Below are 17,672 nucleotides of genomic sequence, written 5' to 3' on the forward strand. Positions count from 1 at the left end.
AGGGTGCAAAGGTGGCACCTCAGGGAGGGTGTACAAGGGAGGCACTGTGCAGGGGAAGGGGAAGGGAGCTTCAGCCAAAGCACAGAGGGGTGGGTGAGGGGCCGGCATGGGGCAAGCGCAGAGGGGCTGGGGAAGGAGGAGACTTACTCCCATAACTTGCAACCTGCTTTGCTGGCTTCCCCACTGACTTTCTGAGGAAGCTGGCAGGGAAGGTTGCAAATAGCATCACATGATGCCGGGAGCCGCAACCGTCATAACTGTTGAGCCGGTCATCAAGCGCACAGATGGAGACCATGTAATTATGGGGAGGCTGGAACTCTGAGGACCATTCATTCAATGCTCCTGTGACCTTGAATGGTCATAAGTCAAGGACTACCTGTAGTGATTTTAAAATGTCAGAAGGGCAAAATTGAAACAGGAGGCCTCCATCCCTGGTAGAATGGCCATCGTAAAACCCCACTGCCACTGCTCCCCCTGCCTCACTACAGAGACAGGCTGGCAAACAAAAGGCAATGTGCTATAAGGAGCCATGGGTGGCGCTGACTCTGCCCTCAGTCAGGAATTGGATCCTGACGGGGCTCCAGGTTGACTCAGCCTTCTGTCCTTCCGAGGTGGGTTAAATGAGGACCCAGATCGTTGGGGGCAAGAGGCGGACTCTGTAAAATGCCCAGAGAGTGCTGTAAAGCACTGTGGAGCAGTACATCAGTCTAAGTGCTATTGCTATGAGGAAAGAGTACAATGGCCTATGAGAGACTAACTGGTCTCACTCGGATGTTTCATGGTGGATGCAACTTACAACTCTTCAACCGTTTCTTTTCGGGTGCCGCTTCTCTGTGCCTCTTGCTGTTCTCAGCTGCCAGGAGAGCCTGGATCTCTGGATGGAAGCAGCCCTGGGTGTCCTCCCCCAAGGCCAGCATTCTGCAGTGCAAGATCAGGGCGACGTCTTTGCTGTAGAAGCTGAAATAGCGGCAAACCCGGGCAGCTTCGTGCACGCTTCCTTCATCCAGAAGACATCCAATCAGAAAGCTCAGTGATGCCGCTTCAGCTTCGGAAAGCATAACTGTGGATGTATCCTGGGAAGGGAAACCTCTGAGCTCCAGGTACTTTGGGATGTTTAAAGCAGCAACCTTAGAAAAGCAGAATTCCTTGGCCAAGGAGTCAAAGGACAGCTCACTACTTATGGAAATCTGGTGAGAACCTCTGGGCTCGATCTGCCCTGTGCCTTGGCTGAAAGTTTGTCGCCTGATGTGGCACCACCAGATTCCCCTCTCTATCTTCTCCAGATCATCTACAGGAACCGGGTCGCTTCTGACTAGCCAGTGTCCAGCTAAAGTAAGCAGGAGTTGCCTCTCTGACACCCTCTCATCCTCCGGGCCCTCCGAGACCAAGTCTGCCTGAGCTGAGAAGAAGCCGGAGGCAGCTCGATTGGAGATGGCATTTTGCACATAGTTCTCGTGGCACTTTTTCCAGAACTCAACTCTTGTCCGTTTTTGAGTCCAGTGGCCAACCTGTTTCAAGAGGAGGAGGTTTTGGAGCACCTGGAAAGGACACAAGCCACCATCAGAAGCCAAGGAACTCCACTGCACAGAAATGATTGTCTGACACAGAGCCTCGTGATTCCAGGGATGGCTTCCCCACCCCCACCCCACCCCAGGTGCCTCTCTCGCCCTTCCTACTCAGCCCCTCTTCCTGGCAGAGGTTCATTGAACTCTGGAGAGCCGAGTGTGGCTTGTGAAGGCCAGGCTGCCTCGGGCTGGCAGGGGTCCCAAACAGTGCTGGGAAAGCCCACTGTGCCAATGCAGATCTGGACACACAGCTGCAACAGACATGGGGGAGGGGAAAGCAGCCACCAACAGGATGACACTAACTTTGCAGTAGGTGAAACGCAATCAAGGGGAATAACAACAAAAAGGGCTGGACTCCAGGGTACCTCCTGAATGACAACATTGTCTACAGGCAGTGCTGCCAGCTCTGCTACATTGCGAGCCACAGAGAAAGAGCTGCTCTCCTGCAGCTGCTCCAGAATCCTCTGGCACTCCTCCTGAAACCTCTCAAAGCTGTAGTTGCCCAGCAGAGTCCGGCTGATGGAGGTGGGTGAATCTTTCAGGATGATACCGAGGGCACTGAGCTTCTTCAGATCTGGTCCTGCACCCAAAAAGGAGAAGAGCAATAGCGACAGGAGAGGGACAGCCTGTAGCTGAACAACAAGACAGACTTTGGGGATGGAGCAAAGGGGCTTTTCTTGAGTCCCCCCCCCCTCCTGACAGGGCTGCATAGCTGAGGCACCCCAGTTGGGAGAGAACCTAACATCAAAACCAGGGAAGCCCTGCAGCTAAATCAGCCAATGGAGCCCACCGAATGCAGCACCCTATTCTCCAAAACAGTCACCGGCTGTCACATCAGCAGGCAATTTACTGCCACCTGATATAAGTCAGACTGTCCTGAGCCCCCAAGCCCCCAGCAGTGTCAGCCACAGCAGAGAAGAGAAGAGAAGAGAAGAGAAGAGAAGGAAGGTGTCCTTGCCATGGAGAAGAGCAGTTCCTGCATCTGCAAGCAGCTCGAGGAGTTTTCTGAACTCGTACTCTGTTCTGCACTGCTGCAGCATCAGGTTGAGTAGGAAGGAGGCCTGCAACTCCAGCCAGGGCCCAGGGAGGACGGGCAGCCACCTCTCACACTGAGCTTCAAGCTGCAGGAAGAACAGGTCACTGGGCAAGATTGTTTCAAAACCTTTCCTCTGCAGCTCCAGTACAAAATAAAACCGCTTGTATCAAAAGCCACTCAGGTAGCAGCAATTTTGGTACCTGGAAAGTCTGTGCACAAAGAAATGCTTGTACACACATCGGCCAGATGAAGGCTCCTTCCACGGAAAACCCTGCTTTGCTGAGCAATGCCTCTTCCCTGAGAAAGCCTCTTTCCTGGACCAGCCTCTTCGCCCTCAAAATGTACAACTTCCCACAATATCTGTTCCTAAATCCGGAGCGGAATTTACCCTTCTCATTCACACCGGTTCTTCTCGCTACCTGGCCTACTGACAATCACCAGGGGGCCACACTCCTTTGCCCCCATGTGGGACAAGCATGATTCCAAAACAGAGGTCTGACCCAGCCTTCGCAAGCCATGATAAAACGTTTACTCGTGAGTAAACAACCCCCTTTTTTATAACAGGGCGGTAACAGTCTTTTATTCACAGGGATAAACAAAAAAATCAAACATAATTAGTCCCAACAAACCTGGGTTTATCCAAGAAATCTGAATTGCTTGTATACTAGAAATGAACAGTTGTTTGCAACAACTGACCACTCCCAAACCCCTCCTATTTATTTCCCAGCCGGGGAGGGGCTGGCCCTGAGAGCTGGCTTATTGCTTTCCTTTGCTCTCCTCTCCTTTCTACGCATACAGAGCATCTGTTCCTCCCCCTCACTCAGCTCAGGCCCTGAAGACAGCTGCCTCTCCACCTGGGGGAGGACAGAAGGCCCCGGCTCTGCCTCTGTTTCTGATGCTGTTTCCTTATCAGAGCCTTCCAAAGGCTCCGAAGCTGGCCCAGGCTCCCCCTCCCCCTCCCCCTCTTAACTCTGCAGCTATCTCTGCTGGCAGCAGACCCACAATAAACAGTCCTTCCCTTGAAATGCCAAGTTTCTTCTTTGGCCACAAGAAAGACGAGGGAATGGAGTAGATATGAGCTCCCTGACAGCCATGGGTCACCCCTGGGCATCCCCACCGTTAAGACAAGAGGCAAGAGAAGAGTTCCACATCTTTGATCTCATCAACAGGGGATGAAAAGGCACAAATCCAGGAACCAAGAAGGACCACCCTGGCAGGACCCGTGGGAATTCTGATCACCTGGGAGCTAGGCGACCTCCAAGGGCCGGGAGCATTCAGGACACAAAAAAGGAAATCTGCCTGTTCGGTTTGTAAAAAGCTACAGGGGCCAAATTAAATTTCTGCTTACTTTTGAAAGATTGTCTTGAAATGTGAGCAGTTTCATCTTGGCTTGGCTGTAATTTTTGTACTCCATGCACAATTCATACACTTCCAGCATTATCAGCAAAGGAGAATCCTGAATATCAGAAGAGAAATAAAGAATTGTGTGCCCAAATTCTACCAAGAGTGGGTTGCACATCTTTGGAAGGAAAAAAGGTGAGTTCTGGATAGAGGGAGGGGGAGAATCTCTCCCGGATAAGTGGATAAGTTCTGAGAGGGGAGCTCTCGTCTGCCGGATGTCTTCAAGCCCATGTCTGGGCAGCCGTTGGGTAGGAAGAAAACGGTCATTCAGATTCTTGCACAGAGCACGAATCCAGTCTCAGGGCCTCCCCCAAATCCAGGATTCTGGCTCTTCCTCATCCCTCCCTCCCAGCACTCCATGAAATCTGCCCCCACCCCACCCAAAAGACATGTGCTTCAGTGGCACCCGCCATGTGTGCCTCCGAGGGCTGGGCGAGCGACCCTGGCCAGCTTACCTCCAGGAAGAGCTGGAAGCCATGAAGGAGGATCCTGGCCTTCTGCCTCTTCAACAGCCACTGCCAGAGAAGGGCCAAGTCTGGAAGGCCCCACTCGTGGGATTCAGCCATGCCGTCCATGTGCCCCATCACCTCACTGGTGGCACAAGCGTCCAGGGAAGTTATTATCCAAACACAGAGACAGTGGAGAAGGCTGGCGTCCTGCCCAGTGTGGGCGTGACGGAATGAAGAGAAGAAAAACGGTATTTTAAAAAAGCAGAGTGCGGATTGAATAATCCACACGCCAAAGTCCAAACTACCACAGCCCGCCTGGGCCTGATGCACAGCAGCTGCATTGTTCCAGAGTCACCTTCCACCCCCATCCAGGAGCCTGGATGCCCATCCTGGAGAACTCGTACCTGGAAGCCAGCAGCCAGCACGCTCAGGACGGGCAAGTGGTGCTTCACAGAGGCAGCCAAGAGGTGTCGCCAAGGGCACGGCTGCTCCTGGCTCTGGAGCAGGACATGGAATAGGCCCTGCGGCTCCTGCTCCAGCTCCTGCAAGCCCCCCTGCCTCGGAGGCTGCAAATGCCTCAGGGCCAACGCCAAGTGGTCCCGCAGGGGCAGGGGGAAGTCCCGGAGGAGGGGGATCACCTGGGAGACGGAAGGAAGGAGAGCAAGCAGCTCCGTAAAGCTTTGACCGGGAATCCACCACGCCAGAGGGAGGCTGCAACGCCTCCCAGGAGATGAATGAGGTGGTGGTGGGGGTCCTCCCCAGGAGACTGAAGCCCCAGCTTGGAGAATTCAGAGTCGGGGAGCCCTTGGAGTGGAAGGATGGGCAGGAACGAGTGGGCCTGTTGCTGCTCACTGCAACCCTCTGCCCACCTCCTTTTCCACCTCATCTCTTTACAAAGAATTGTGACTTCGCTATTCCGTGGCATTAGAATGCTCTTTTCTCCTTAAGAGGACCATCTTCCACCCAAACCTCACAGGCCTGGGGCTCAGCTCAGCATCCAGCAGCTTCTCACCTCTGCTGGCTGGTAGCCGTGCATTTGCGCTTCAGTCACAAACTGCAGCCATTCGTTCGAACGTGCACAGGCCCTCAGGTATGACGTGCTCAGCTTGATGTGGTGCAGCTGGCAAAACTGGACGACCAGGGACCAGTGATGCCTCGCCTCGCTTGAGGTCCTGAAAGGAAGGAGCCTCTTTACGCCTCTCCTCGCCCTCTCCTGCCACAGCAGCAAGCCACGCTGCTCTCACCCACCCACCCCCAATAAATAAGTGAGCCAAAGGGTAAAGGGCAGGGGTGTCAAACTCGACTTCACTGAGAGCCGCATCAATGCATGTTTGACCTTGGGGGAGGGCTGGGGGGGCATGGCCAGGGTGGGTGTGGCCAACTTACCATCACTCATGTCAGGGAGGCCTGTGGTGGCCCCAGCCCTCTGCCAGTGAAAATGGGCTCCCGAGCTACATTTCGGCTGCGACTGCCTCCTGCAACCCTCTGCCAGTGAAAATGGAGCTCAGGAGCTCTGTTTTCACTGGCAGAGGCACCGGGGGCCGGTCCTTCACTGTTTCCAGGGTGCCCCACGTGCCACATCTAAGCAGTCTACGGGCTGGATCAGGCCCCTGGACCTTGATTTGACACCCCTGGTATAGGGGAAGGTCCCACAGCTTATCTTTGGAGTTTTTTTTTTGATTAATTTGATTTATATGCCGTCCTTCTCCGGAGACTCAGGGCGGCTTACAATGCGCTCAGCAATAGCCTTCATACTTTTGTATATTTATACAAAGTCAGCTTATTGCCCCCACAAACTGGGTCCTCATTTCACCTACCTTAGAAAGGATGGAAGGCTGAGTCAACCTTGAGCCTGGTGAGATTCAAACCAGCAATAATTGCAGGCAGCTGTGTTAATAACAGGGTGCTTAGACCACTGTACTATCAAGGCTCTTTTTTATCAAGGTTTTTACGTATCCTAGACCATGAACGAGGAGGAAGGAGGCGGCACATTCAGGCCAAACACGAGTTCTTCTTTGAATGATTGACTCTAACAGCTCAAACTGTTAGCTGGCAGAATAGCAACAAATACTTATAGCAACAACTAACAAAACAGCAAGTGAAGAAAATGCAGGTACATAGTCTTCAGTTAATGACCCGAATTGGGACTGGGACTCCCACTGCCAAAATGATGCAGTTGTTGGGCAAAATATCACAACTGCACCGCTTACGACGGAGTTTCAGTCATGGGTTGAGAACGTATTTTCCAATCCTTCGGCCGAGTCCTTCCAAGAGCCCCAGGCCTAGAAGGAGCTCCTCCTACAGTGCAGCACTCAAGCTCCTCCTTTCGGTTTGAAGCCTCCGATGGACACTCGCTCAACCAACTCTGTGTCCATCCTGGGGAAGCCCAGCCCAGCCCAGCGCTAATTATTCCAATTCTTCACCTTCACAAAAAGTAATACAAAGTCTCAGATTTTGTTATGAATTCCTAATAGTCCTATGAATTTGTAATTTAAGCTCTCCGGGAGTAAACATGACAAGTTGTTTTTCTTGCTCTCTCGGTTGTCTTGAGACCAAGTCACACAATATTGAACCACAAACTCACTTTTTTATCTCTTGATGGTCAACCTTATCCCAGACGGCTTCCTCTAAGCAGACCAGAAGGTCTTCGGCTGCAGTTTTTTCTCCATCAGCCAGCTCTCCTAGCTTTTCAACTGAACACAGAAGAGACACTGTCAGCCCAACATGTAGATAGGTAGATAGCAAGAGCAAGAGACTTATATACCGCTTCACAGTGCTTTCCAGCCCTAAGCGGTTTACAGGGTCAGCACAATTGCCCCCAACAATCTGGGTCCTCATTTTACCCACCTCAGAAGGATGGAAGGCTGAGTCAACCTTCAGCCTGGTGAGATCTGAACTGCCAAATTGCAGGCAGCCAGCAGGTAGCAGGAGGAGCCTGCAGTACCGCACTCTCACCACTGGGCCACTGTGGCTCATAGACCTTCCCAAGAAGCCACTGCTCTACTAGCCAAGGCTATAGGAATTTTGTTTTATTTATTTATGGCATCTGAAGATGTCATGCAATCACTGGCATACAACACTAATAAGACGCATTATACATACAAAAACATTTATAAGTTCAAATAAGGGCTATGGGAACAGCCAGAGTCTGAGTGGGCTTCCCCCTCTCTCCCACCCCTCCTCTTCCTCTGGGACTTTCCCTCAGGTGAGGTGTTTTGCTCACTTCCTCCTGACCCCTGGAGGTCACTCACTTGCCCTCCACAGAATCTACCTTCATCAGATTTTTTTTTCATCAGTTAGGCATCTTCTTATTAGCAAGAATAATTCAAATAGAAAGGCACATATTTTACTTGAAATGTAAAAGCCTTTGTCTCAAATCTTAAGCCAGGTACCCCAAGGGAGAATAACATTCAAAGGCTGGAAATGTATTTGCAAACGTTACCCAAGGATTGTCTAATGGAGTGGTGCTGTGGCTCCTCTCTCCGGGACATGAAGCTCAAAATCACGTTGGCGGCCTTAACATCCACTCGCAGTTTCAGACTCTGCAGGCCCAGCATTTCCAAAAAACAGACAGAGGTTGCAGCAAGAGAAGGTGCATAGAAAACCGAGAGGGCCACAGAATAGGCTTCATTAGCCACTTGCTGAACCCTAGAAAAGGCACAATTCCGCTCTCAGCACGAATTCCATAAAGCTCACTGGGTTGAGAGGCAGGCAATTACAAGAGTCCCAGCACGCAAGCCAGTTTCCCCTGAACTACAGTTCTGACCCTTGGGCTGGAGCTCTCTGGGTCTCTTTCTCATGCCTTTCGGATGGAGGAGGCAGGCAGGGGTCTTCTGAGATGAGGGGACACGGTCACTCTGGGTGTCGCTCTGAGGACCGATGCTTACCCAGAGGGTATTTATGGCACCATCTGGCTCTACAGTACTTATTACGTTCACTTCTAGTGGCCAGGGTCACAAGTACGGTAGATGTTGTTCAGGTTGATAGAATAAAAGACAAGAGTGGTGTGAGGAAGGACAGACCAGGACTTGGGAGGTCCACGTTAACGTTTTCTCTCCTGCTTAGCACAGCCTTCTCTTTCTATCCTTCCCAACCCAACTGACCCACCAAGGAGCAGGCAGGAAGGTATGTGCTGCACTCATCTCCAGGAAGAAACACAGGACACAAATCAAACAGATAAACTTGCAAAAAAACAATTTTAACCATAATTACTGTAAGAGTCACATGTGCTTCTTTTAACTACTTACAGCTCCTTTGGGAGGTCACCCTTTGATAGCTGCTGAGCTAAAAATGCTCCGAAAGCAAAGGAGGGGCGCTCATGATATACATAATAGGAGAAATCAAGGTGCTCCATTATGGCATGCTTCTTTACGAGAGCCGAGCACGAAAAGTGAGGCAGGTCATTGCAAATATCTGAAAAGGACAGAAAAAGAGCACAACTGCAAGTAACTGGAATAAAACAAAGCAGCACCTGGCTTTGCCTTATTCCTCTTGACCCCAGAACAGGAATTCTTCAGGCTAAAGCAGGGCTCAACTGCTACTAGATTAGTTTCCAACTGTATGTGAAAGTTTACTTACCAGGAATGGCAAGCGTATTTGCTGACTGCCAGCCAAACAACTTGGTGGAATCAAATGGAGCCAAGCACTAAAAAAGGAAAACATTCATTTCAGATTGTACAGCACAGAAGTGTCAAACTCAAGGCCGGCAGGCTGGATCTGGCCCACGGGATACTTAGATCTGGCTGGTGGGGCCACTCTGGAAACAGTGAAAGTGCCAAAAGGTGCCTCTTCCAGCAAAAACAGACTCCCGAGCTCCATTTCTGCTGGCAGAGCGTTCGGGCCAGCACAGGCGCCGACATGAATGACGTTAAGATGGCCACACCCACCTGCCCCCCCAAATAAAACACAACCCTGATGCGGCCCTCAATGAAATCGAGTTTGACACCCCTTGTATAGCAGAACAGGCGAAGTTCAGAGCTGGTGTTATGTACTGCTCAGGGAGTCCTGTAACTTTTGCTCAGTTTGTGACTGAACTGGCCGCACATCAAGATTTGGAGCCAGCCTAATTTTTCCACATCCCCACAGCAACGCAAGAGCCTGTGGAAGGGCCGTTTTCCATGGCAGGGCTCTGGAGTGCAAAAGGCTCTCAATTCAAGGGTCTGCATCTACAGATTTTGGGTGCAGGGGCAAAAGAGCAACCTAAAAAGGACACCCTGGAGAGTCACTGGATCAGTGCAGTTGATATGGATCATGAAGAAATTACATGGCTCTAACGGAGTCCTGGGGCTGGCGCTCACAAGGGAGCGTCTTTCGGCGTCGGCGGGAGCACCAGCCCCAGGACTCCGTTAGAGCTGCTAGAACAGCAAAAATCAGCTGTTCAGCGGCTTGAAAACTTTCCCCCTGGGAGAAGGGGGGAAAGAGAGCTGACGGGTGTGGGTAGAGCTCCCCAAAAGCCCCAAGTTTCTTTTTAAATCTGGGAAGCCCGTTATTGCTCTGGACCTGGGACGTTTCTGCTTCAAGCAGAACTAGGCGTCGTGACCACCCCAGCAACTCAACTTTAAAGAAAAAAACTTTGGACTTGAAAGCTGGCAGAGCAAATACAGGAGAAACTAAAATGGCAAGTATTGAACTTTAACTCCGAAGAGTCTATCACTTCCCTCTGATTTTCTATGGGAGAAAGTAAGATGGCATTTGATTCTAACGACGGCGTGGAGAAGTGAAAGTTAGTTACAAAGTATCATGCGGTGCTGAAAGCCCCTGTTTAAAAGAAGAGGATTTTATTTTAAAAGGACTTTTATTTAAAAAGACTGGTACCATTTAAGGACTGGAATAATTGATTTAGTTGTTGGAAAAGTAAAAAGTGAAAGTCTTATTGGGGGAAAAAAAATGGCTGGCTTTTTTGAAAGTGATGAAGGCTCACCATTACATACATCAGTAAATATACAAATACTGACTGTGGATCTCTTTGAAGAAATTTTAGAATCATTTATCTCCACTTTTGTGGAAAGAATGGAAGGGTTTTTCAAGAAGGACTTTACACAAATTTGAAACAAAGATACAAGTGAAGATACTGTATCGTTCCAGTTGCCAAACAATAAGGAGTTGCTGAAGGAAGAGGCGGACGAAATAACCCAGTTTAATGTGCCTTTGGAAAATGAAATGGAGGTTTTTCAAATTAAGAAGGAAAGGCAGTGAGGCTTGAAGGAGCGCAACCAGGAAACAATGAGAGACATTTCTTCAGAAGCTTTTACACAGACAACTGGAAAATTGTCAGGAGGCGTTGGGATTTCTTATATAAGAAGGAAGATTCGAAGTGGAACTTTACAACTTTTTTACAAAAATGGATTCCCAATTAAAGAGGTGTTAAAAGAGGTGTTAAAGAGGTGTTTTTACTGAAAGGAATTACTTTGCAAAGAGAACAGGATTGTAAGGTTCAGCAACTTCAGTTAAAAATCCAAGAATTTATAAAAATAAAAGAAGGCGGAGGAAAAAGACTGAAGCAAAAGGTTCTCAAAAAAGTCAGGAAAAAATGGAGAAGGAAAAATTACAATCCTCTTTTTTGGGGAGGATAGTAATAGTGAAAAAGAATGATTATACCTGTATAAGTTATATTATAGGGAAAATGAATGATTTACCTATATTTAGGGACATGATTTGTTTTGAAAAGTTACATTAAATAATGTTATGGTTGAATTGTTATGAATTGGTGAAGAATTTATATAAGTTTATGGGTTAAAAGAAAAATATTGTGGATGTAACAATTATGGACAGTGTAGATCATTCAATATAAGTTTATGGGTTAGAAGAAGGATATTACTTAAACTTTTATATGTTGTTTTAAATTACATTAATACCATATTAAAGAATGCTTTGTTGAAGAATAAATATAAACTTGTGGGGTATAAGGAAAATATAAATGGTGCAAGGGTTGAGGGAAGGTTTTTGACAATATTTTATATGGATATTAAACAGTGAAGATGTTATTTGATTATACGTAGAGGATTTGTAGAGAATAAGATGAATAAGTTTATGTAAAGTTACTAAGCAAGGAATGTTTTCAAGAAGAATTAATATAAGTTTATGGGGTAAAAAGTAAAAATAAGGTTTCTAGTGTTAATATATGTAAGGGTTGGAGATCTGATGTTTAACTGTAACTGACAGAAGTAAAAATAAGGTTTTTACAATATATTTTATTTGAGATTGGTTAAAATATTTTGTTAAGGTATTAATGTATGTAAGGGTTGGAGATCTGATGTTTAACTGTAGAAGAAAGAAGACTTGCTTATTATTGAAGAATGGACAAGAACGAAGCTGGATTGATTACTTTCAAGCAATAATTGGTCTAAATAGTTATATTTAGATATGAACAAGGGGAGTTAAAGTGCAAGAGGGAGATAAATCTATAGACAGCTTATGTTTTTTTTATGTTTGTTAAATGCTATACCCTGTATTTGCTCTGGGAAGTCAAGGGGGGGTGGGAGGATTGGGGCAGGAGGGGGGAGGAGAGGGGGGAAAATACGTGTAAACTTTAAAAAAAACTTTTCAATTAAAAAAAAAAGAAATTACATGAAGAAATGGTCTAAACTTCCATATACAATGCAGCAGCCTTTTCCTTTTGGGATCTTTACAATGCGTCCAGATTCTGATGGGGAACAGGGGCTTGACCCAACTACTTTTTCTCTTAGGTGGTGCTTGGAGCTGGATGCATCCCTGTGAAAAACACTCTGGATTGAAGAGAGTTTGTGACTTGATCTAATAACTTCGGGCAGTCAAGTGTTTGCAGGAAGAACATGAAATGAAGGATTTTGTGATGGGCTGGCTGAAACAGCCCAAATTTAAATGGACACTAGAACAGTTATTTGTAATAACTTCTTAATGCTTTTTTCTGTTGTTTATGGGAGGCTTTCTTTTGCTACAGTGATTTTCCTCTTGGTGCTTTTTAGTACTTTTGAAACTTTTTGTTTTTGTGGAAAATGTGTTGGTAGAGTTCACTTATAAACAAGAGGTCAAAAGTAGAGACTGCAGATTCCTTTCATTGGGACTAAGTTGTTACTTTATATTGAAATTTTAATTTTTTTTTCTTTTTTTCCTTTGGTGAATCTGCATTTAACTTTTTATTTGCATTTATATAAAAATATACATCAAGCAAGTTCCAGACAAACCTAGTAGACAACTTTATCCCTCAAAAGGTTGATGAAGGAACTACAGGGCCAGCCACGCTGGACTTAAGGATTGGACTAGACTTCTAAATATGTGTAATTGTAACCCAAACCGTATCAGGTCGCTTTTATGTTTACTTAGGTGCTAATAGTTTCAGGGGTTAGTCTGGCCACTAGTGTGTGCTATTGACATTATTATGGGATACTAGACATTGAAGTATTCCCTCCCCCCCCCTTTTTTTTTTTTTGATCATGGCTACAAGAAAGGCTCAAAGGAGAAGATCTGGAAATACTGACATTATAGCAATTCTAGAAAAATTTGCTAAAAATGTTGTACAGGTAGCACAATCTATAGAAAATAGATTTGATGCCCTGGAGAAAAACAAACAATAAACAATAAACTCAACAAGATTATGGCAGATGAAACCTAATCAAGTTGATGGCTGTATTTTAGGGGTCTTTGGGGGAAATCAAGCCATTAGCTACTAAAGCAAGGGTGACCGTCAGGTATCTGAAAGGACCCAAAGCAGTTTTCAGGTTTGCCTAAACTTTGCTATTATAAACAGCGTATGTCCCACACGGAGTGGAGGACCTCAAAGAGGTTGGAAAGAATTGTGCGCGACCACAAAGGCAGCCCCAAATGGACGCTGTCCAGAAGAGGGATGCAGAGTCAGACGCTGGAATACGATCAGAAGGTGGCACCATCTAAGAAATGTCCACCTTGCTTTCGCCTGGGCCTGCCAGATGAAAGAGCTGTAGGGTTGGAGAAGGACCATCCAAGGTGGACACTGCTTCAGAGGCTGTGCTGCCCGGGTAAGTCCTGGCCCTGCCCCAATTAGATCCGTCCACTACCGTGCCCACATTTTCTGGGTGGCATTGAATCCTACCTGAAGAAGGTGATAGAGAGAAAGGTCGGGAGGCGAGATTCCATGGGGAGTGGTCTGAGGGAAGAGGGCAGCTCTAAGCTTGGGGTAAGGAGCAAGTGCCATCCTGAAGAGCTGCGCATCCACCTTCTCTCTTCCATCTCCCTTCTGGACAATCTGCAACAGAAGAAGCACTGAAGTCTCCTTGCACCACCGATTTTCTGACACTCCCCATTCCAAGCGTTTGAGGCAGCCCAATGGCCGACCTCTGTTTCTCCAACAAGGGGCCAGGCCAACGTAGCTGGCCTGTGGTTGGGAGAGGGGATGTTGGGTGCAGGGAGCCTCCTTCAGGCCTTTAACCCTTTGCGGAGGGGCTGCTGAGTTGCCAGCCTTCTGCAGTTGGCATACCTGGTCAATCCCTCCCCCGGCGAACATGGTGGTAGCCAGGGCAAGAAGGGTTCGTCCCTCCAACAGCATGGTGCTCACGCTAGCCTGGTTGCCAGGAATCAAGATCTGGGCATTGGCCAGGCTGGCCTGAAAAATCTTGTCTGCATCTGGGGCAGGATGGCAAGGGGAGAAGAAGGGAGACAAAAGGAGCAGTAGCCAAAAGAAAATTCAAAATAGATTTAACATAAATCAAGCAGATTAATCAAAGCTAAACATCCTTTAAGTGCACAGATACACAACTCTAGTAGGAATTTCCAAAGGTCCCATTCATGACCCAATTTTCCTCCCTCTCAAAATCCTACTGAGAAGATCGGTGTGCAAATGACTCCCGCAGAGGGTCTGCCAACCCCAATTACCCTCCGCTTGGCAAGGAACAGAGGCTTCTGGAACTTGAGGGCACACTGATCCAGGTGGCCTTTGAGGGTCACCGTGGGCAGGACAGCACCACAAGCAGCCCACCCAAAACCCTGAACGTATCCCCTCTCCATTTCCAGGGCTGCTCTGAAAGGCCCACCCCTCATAATTTTAAATCTGACAGAGGAGGGAAATTATTAAACACAAAGAAAAAAACCCATATATTGTGTTTCCACTTAGAATCCAGTTTTGGAAAAAGAGAGGTCAATCCAGTCACTCACAGGATCTGGTGATCTCTTGGATCTCTAAAGTCGAAGCATGTAACATTTTGTCCTGAGGCTGCCTACTCTTTTGAAGGGCAGCTCAGTAGCCAGCAAGTCAAGAGTGCAAATAGCCCTTGGCCTGAAGGATGACCACACACAGGGCTCACTTACAGCTTTATACGTCAAAATCAGTTTGATGCAGAAACCAAGAAGAGTTGAAAACCCACTAGATCACAAAGTAGATCTGATTCCCTGAACCCTGAAACTGCTCCATTCCGGACTGTTGCAGCTTCAAACCCATTTCAAAGGCAGGTCAAGAAGGCAACTACAGTGCAAGGGGTCACCGGAGGCTGTGAGAGAGTGGACAGGCCTCTCTTTCCCTGAAATGGAAGCGAGCCGGCCTGCCAGGTGAAGCCACTGAGGTCAGTTTGCCCAATAAGGAACGAAAAGCCTTACATGGTCAGGCCAGGGACTGCAGCTGCCCCTGGAACACCTGCCGTGCATTTTGACAAAGTAAAGGTAAAGGAGTCCCTGCAGATTTCACTCCACTAATTGTTGCCATCTATAGGGGCGGTTACTCATTTCTATTTCAAGGCCACTGAGCCAGCGCTGCCAAAGAGATTTCCGTGTAAGTAGATAAATAGGTACCACGTAGGTGGGAAGGCTTTTTGTCAAACATTTGTCCAAATGAGATGCAAAGACGCCACCTACCTCCAGGATTGTTAGCAATGTCCCAACATTGCACTAAAAATTCAAACCAAAGATGTTCCTCACGCAGATTCTTATCGTTCAAAATGGGACAGTCTGATGAAAATAAACTGAAAATCAAGAACGACATTTCATAGAATTAAAAAGACAAAGCAAGCCTTGTCTCTCCTGGCCAGATATCAGTCATTCCAATGAACTTGGCTTAACAATCAGCTGCACTGTGAGAAAACTGCCCTGCCTCCTAGGGCTGGAGGGGAGGGGACTTCTTGGGGAGGGTAATCGTCAGTTCCCATGATCCCACCAACACGACTCCCTTGTTTCCCTAGTTCACGGCTGTCCAGCACAAAGCACTTTCTTTTTCCCACAAGGCATAATGGAGACCATTGCAGGAAAGAAAGTGTTTGGTCTAGTTTATAAGCAATACCAACAGCTGAGCAGCCTCTGAAGCCCCCACCCCTTCACAGAATCTGCTGCTCCCATCACTGCTGCCTGCGTCCTCTAAATGCCTCTGCTGGAATCGTTTACGGCCATGCCCACCTACCGATAATAATCCAAGTAGGAGTAGAGAAGATGGTCCAGCCCCCGTTCTATGCAATAAAGGATAAAGCAGGTGTGGAAATCTAAGCCGCCTGCAGAGACGTAGCCCAGGAGAGGATGTGGCTCCTGCATCACGCCTCCAGCACAGGCCGTCCTTTGGAGAAGGCCTTCAAAGTCTTCCAGTTCTGTGGGCACAAAAGTCCCGTTTCTGTCAAGAAAAAAGCAGAGCAGAAAGAGCAGTGATCCACTAAGCAACCACCTCTTTTGGAAGAAAAACTGGATGGAAATGGAAATAATTATACGGACAAGGAGCCTACCTAGCTAGGATGTCCAAGACTTCATTGCGCAAGTAATGGCTGCATAATGCACTTTGACCGATGGCTTCTAAAGGGAGCGGGGGCCAGTTTGCAGGGTTACCTTCGAGTTGAGAATCAGAAATCCACGAAGTGATATTTACCCAATCGTGCCAAGACGACAAATACATCCAGAGGGCCTCAGGATTACGGAACTTAAATTCTAATTTTTAAAGAAATGAATACGTAAGTACAAACATTGGGTGGACACTAGGAACTATGCAGGGGCCTTCCTCAGGACGGGTGCCTTCCAGAATCCCAGAATCCCCTGGCCAACGTGACCATGGCAGACCACTCTCAAGCTGATGTCCACATGTGTAGCTGCTGCTATTAGTGAGAAAGGAAGTAGCCGGAGGGCTCTGCCCAACTCCATCCTCCCTGGCCTAATCACATCCCAGCTGCAGCTGAGCCAAAGCAGTTGGAGACCCCCCCCCCAATGCCTCACTCCTCTCTTTCTAGCCAGACACCCGACCTCCCCCAACCTCCTTGCTCCTGCTGCATTGCTCCTCCAAGAGATTTCTGTCTATGGCTTCTGGAAAAGGGGCTGGTTTTTATTCTGTTCTTCATTACACTTTTAACGTGCCTCTCCTCCGACTGCTGGTAGATTTCTGGGTGGCCTGCACTGTCTTAATTTCGCTTGTAACCCCATAAAAATGCCACAAAGAGAGTTGCCCTGCCCTCTTGAAGGAGGGCCTGGGGGGCACCAGTAAGGGGGTTGAGGTCTCCCTGCAAGTCATGAGTCGCCCACCCTTGAAAGAACCAACGGTTTCCAAAAACAAAACTGTCCATTTAGTCTAGTGTTTAAGGCTCCAGGCTAAAAAGCGGAGCCCCGTCCTCAAGCATGAAAGCCAGCTGGGTGACTTTGGGCCAGTCAACCCCTCACAGTCCAAATCACCTCACAGGGTTGTTTTTGTGGGGAAAATAAGGAGGAGGAAGGTGTGTTGGATACATTCATTGCCTTGAGGTATTTAGATCAACAATAAAGGTGGCATAAAAACAAAACAAGTAAATAAAAAGCTGCAAATCCACTCTCCCATAGCAACAAATACTTACTCCCTTCCTGAGCTCTTACAGGGAGAAGGACCCTTTCCCGTGTAGATGGATTCCACCACTGAGCCCAGTTTAGCATCACCCTGTGTTCCCTGTTATGAGTTCTGTCTTGAGTGCAATTCAGAAAGGAATCCAAAGAAGTAACATCGATACAGTCTGCTTCTTTTCTCCAAGATCTAGAACCGATAATTAAGCATTTCCTTGAAACCAGGATTCTTTTGGATTCTTTCCAAAACGTCTTACCAAACCATGACCCTTCAAACAACAAAATGAGCCTGTATTCATCAGATTTATATACCCATCAGATTTACCCTGACCAGTAGCTCACCAACAAATGAAGGCAAATATACGCGTCCCATGATAATCTTGCAGGATCCAATCTGGGTCAGTCACTGGGACCGGAGGTTTAGTCTTCTAGCTTTCGGATTCGTGCTGGAGCCCATCTTCAGGGAACTTCTCTCATATCAGAATGTGTGCTTTGGGCTAT

General features: G+C 47.7%; 1 protein-coding gene across 3 annotated transcripts in view; it reads right to left on the reverse strand.

Moving 5' to 3' along the window:
• Nucleotides 1-17,672, reverse strand: part of SPG11 (SPG11 vesicle trafficking associated, spatacsin) — a 44,765-nt gene that overhangs the window by 10,952 nt on the left and 16,141 nt on the right. For all 3 annotated transcript variants that reach the window (XM_087877898.1, XM_087877897.1, XM_087877899.1), the window contains 17 exons: nt 17,189-17,361; nt 16,100-16,298; nt 15,787-15,990; nt 15,249-15,355; nt 13,882-14,027; nt 13,498-13,650; nt 9,030-9,096; nt 8,699-8,864; nt 7,894-8,099; nt 7,036-7,144; nt 5,464-5,623; nt 4,856-5,089; nt 4,458-4,658; nt 3,950-4,057; nt 2,524-2,686; nt 1,931-2,145; nt 797-1,538 (listed from right to left, as the gene is read on the reverse strand). In XM_087877898.1, the coding sequence (XP_087734024.1) occupies nt 797-1,538; nt 1,931-2,145; nt 2,524-2,686; nt 3,950-4,057; nt 4,458-4,658; nt 4,856-5,089; nt 5,464-5,623; nt 7,036-7,144; nt 7,894-8,099; nt 8,699-8,864; nt 9,030-9,096; nt 13,498-13,650; nt 13,882-14,027; nt 15,249-15,355; nt 15,787-15,990; nt 16,100-16,298; nt 17,189-17,361 (3,353 nt within the window). The remainder of the gene's footprint in view (nt 1-796; nt 1,539-1,930; nt 2,146-2,523; nt 2,687-3,949; nt 4,058-4,457; nt 4,659-4,855; nt 5,090-5,463; nt 5,624-7,035; nt 7,145-7,893; nt 8,100-8,698; nt 8,865-9,029; nt 9,097-13,497; nt 13,651-13,881; nt 14,028-15,248; nt 15,356-15,786; nt 15,991-16,099; nt 16,299-17,188; nt 17,362-17,672) is intronic.

The sequence above is a fragment of the Pantherophis guttatus genome, chromosome 13, assembly GCF_059756535.1.
Source record: "Pantherophis guttatus breed Tessera chromosome 13, ASM5975653v1, whole genome shotgun sequence".
NCBI classification, from domain to species: Eukaryota; Metazoa; Chordata; class Lepidosauria; order Squamata; family Colubridae; genus Pantherophis; species Pantherophis guttatus.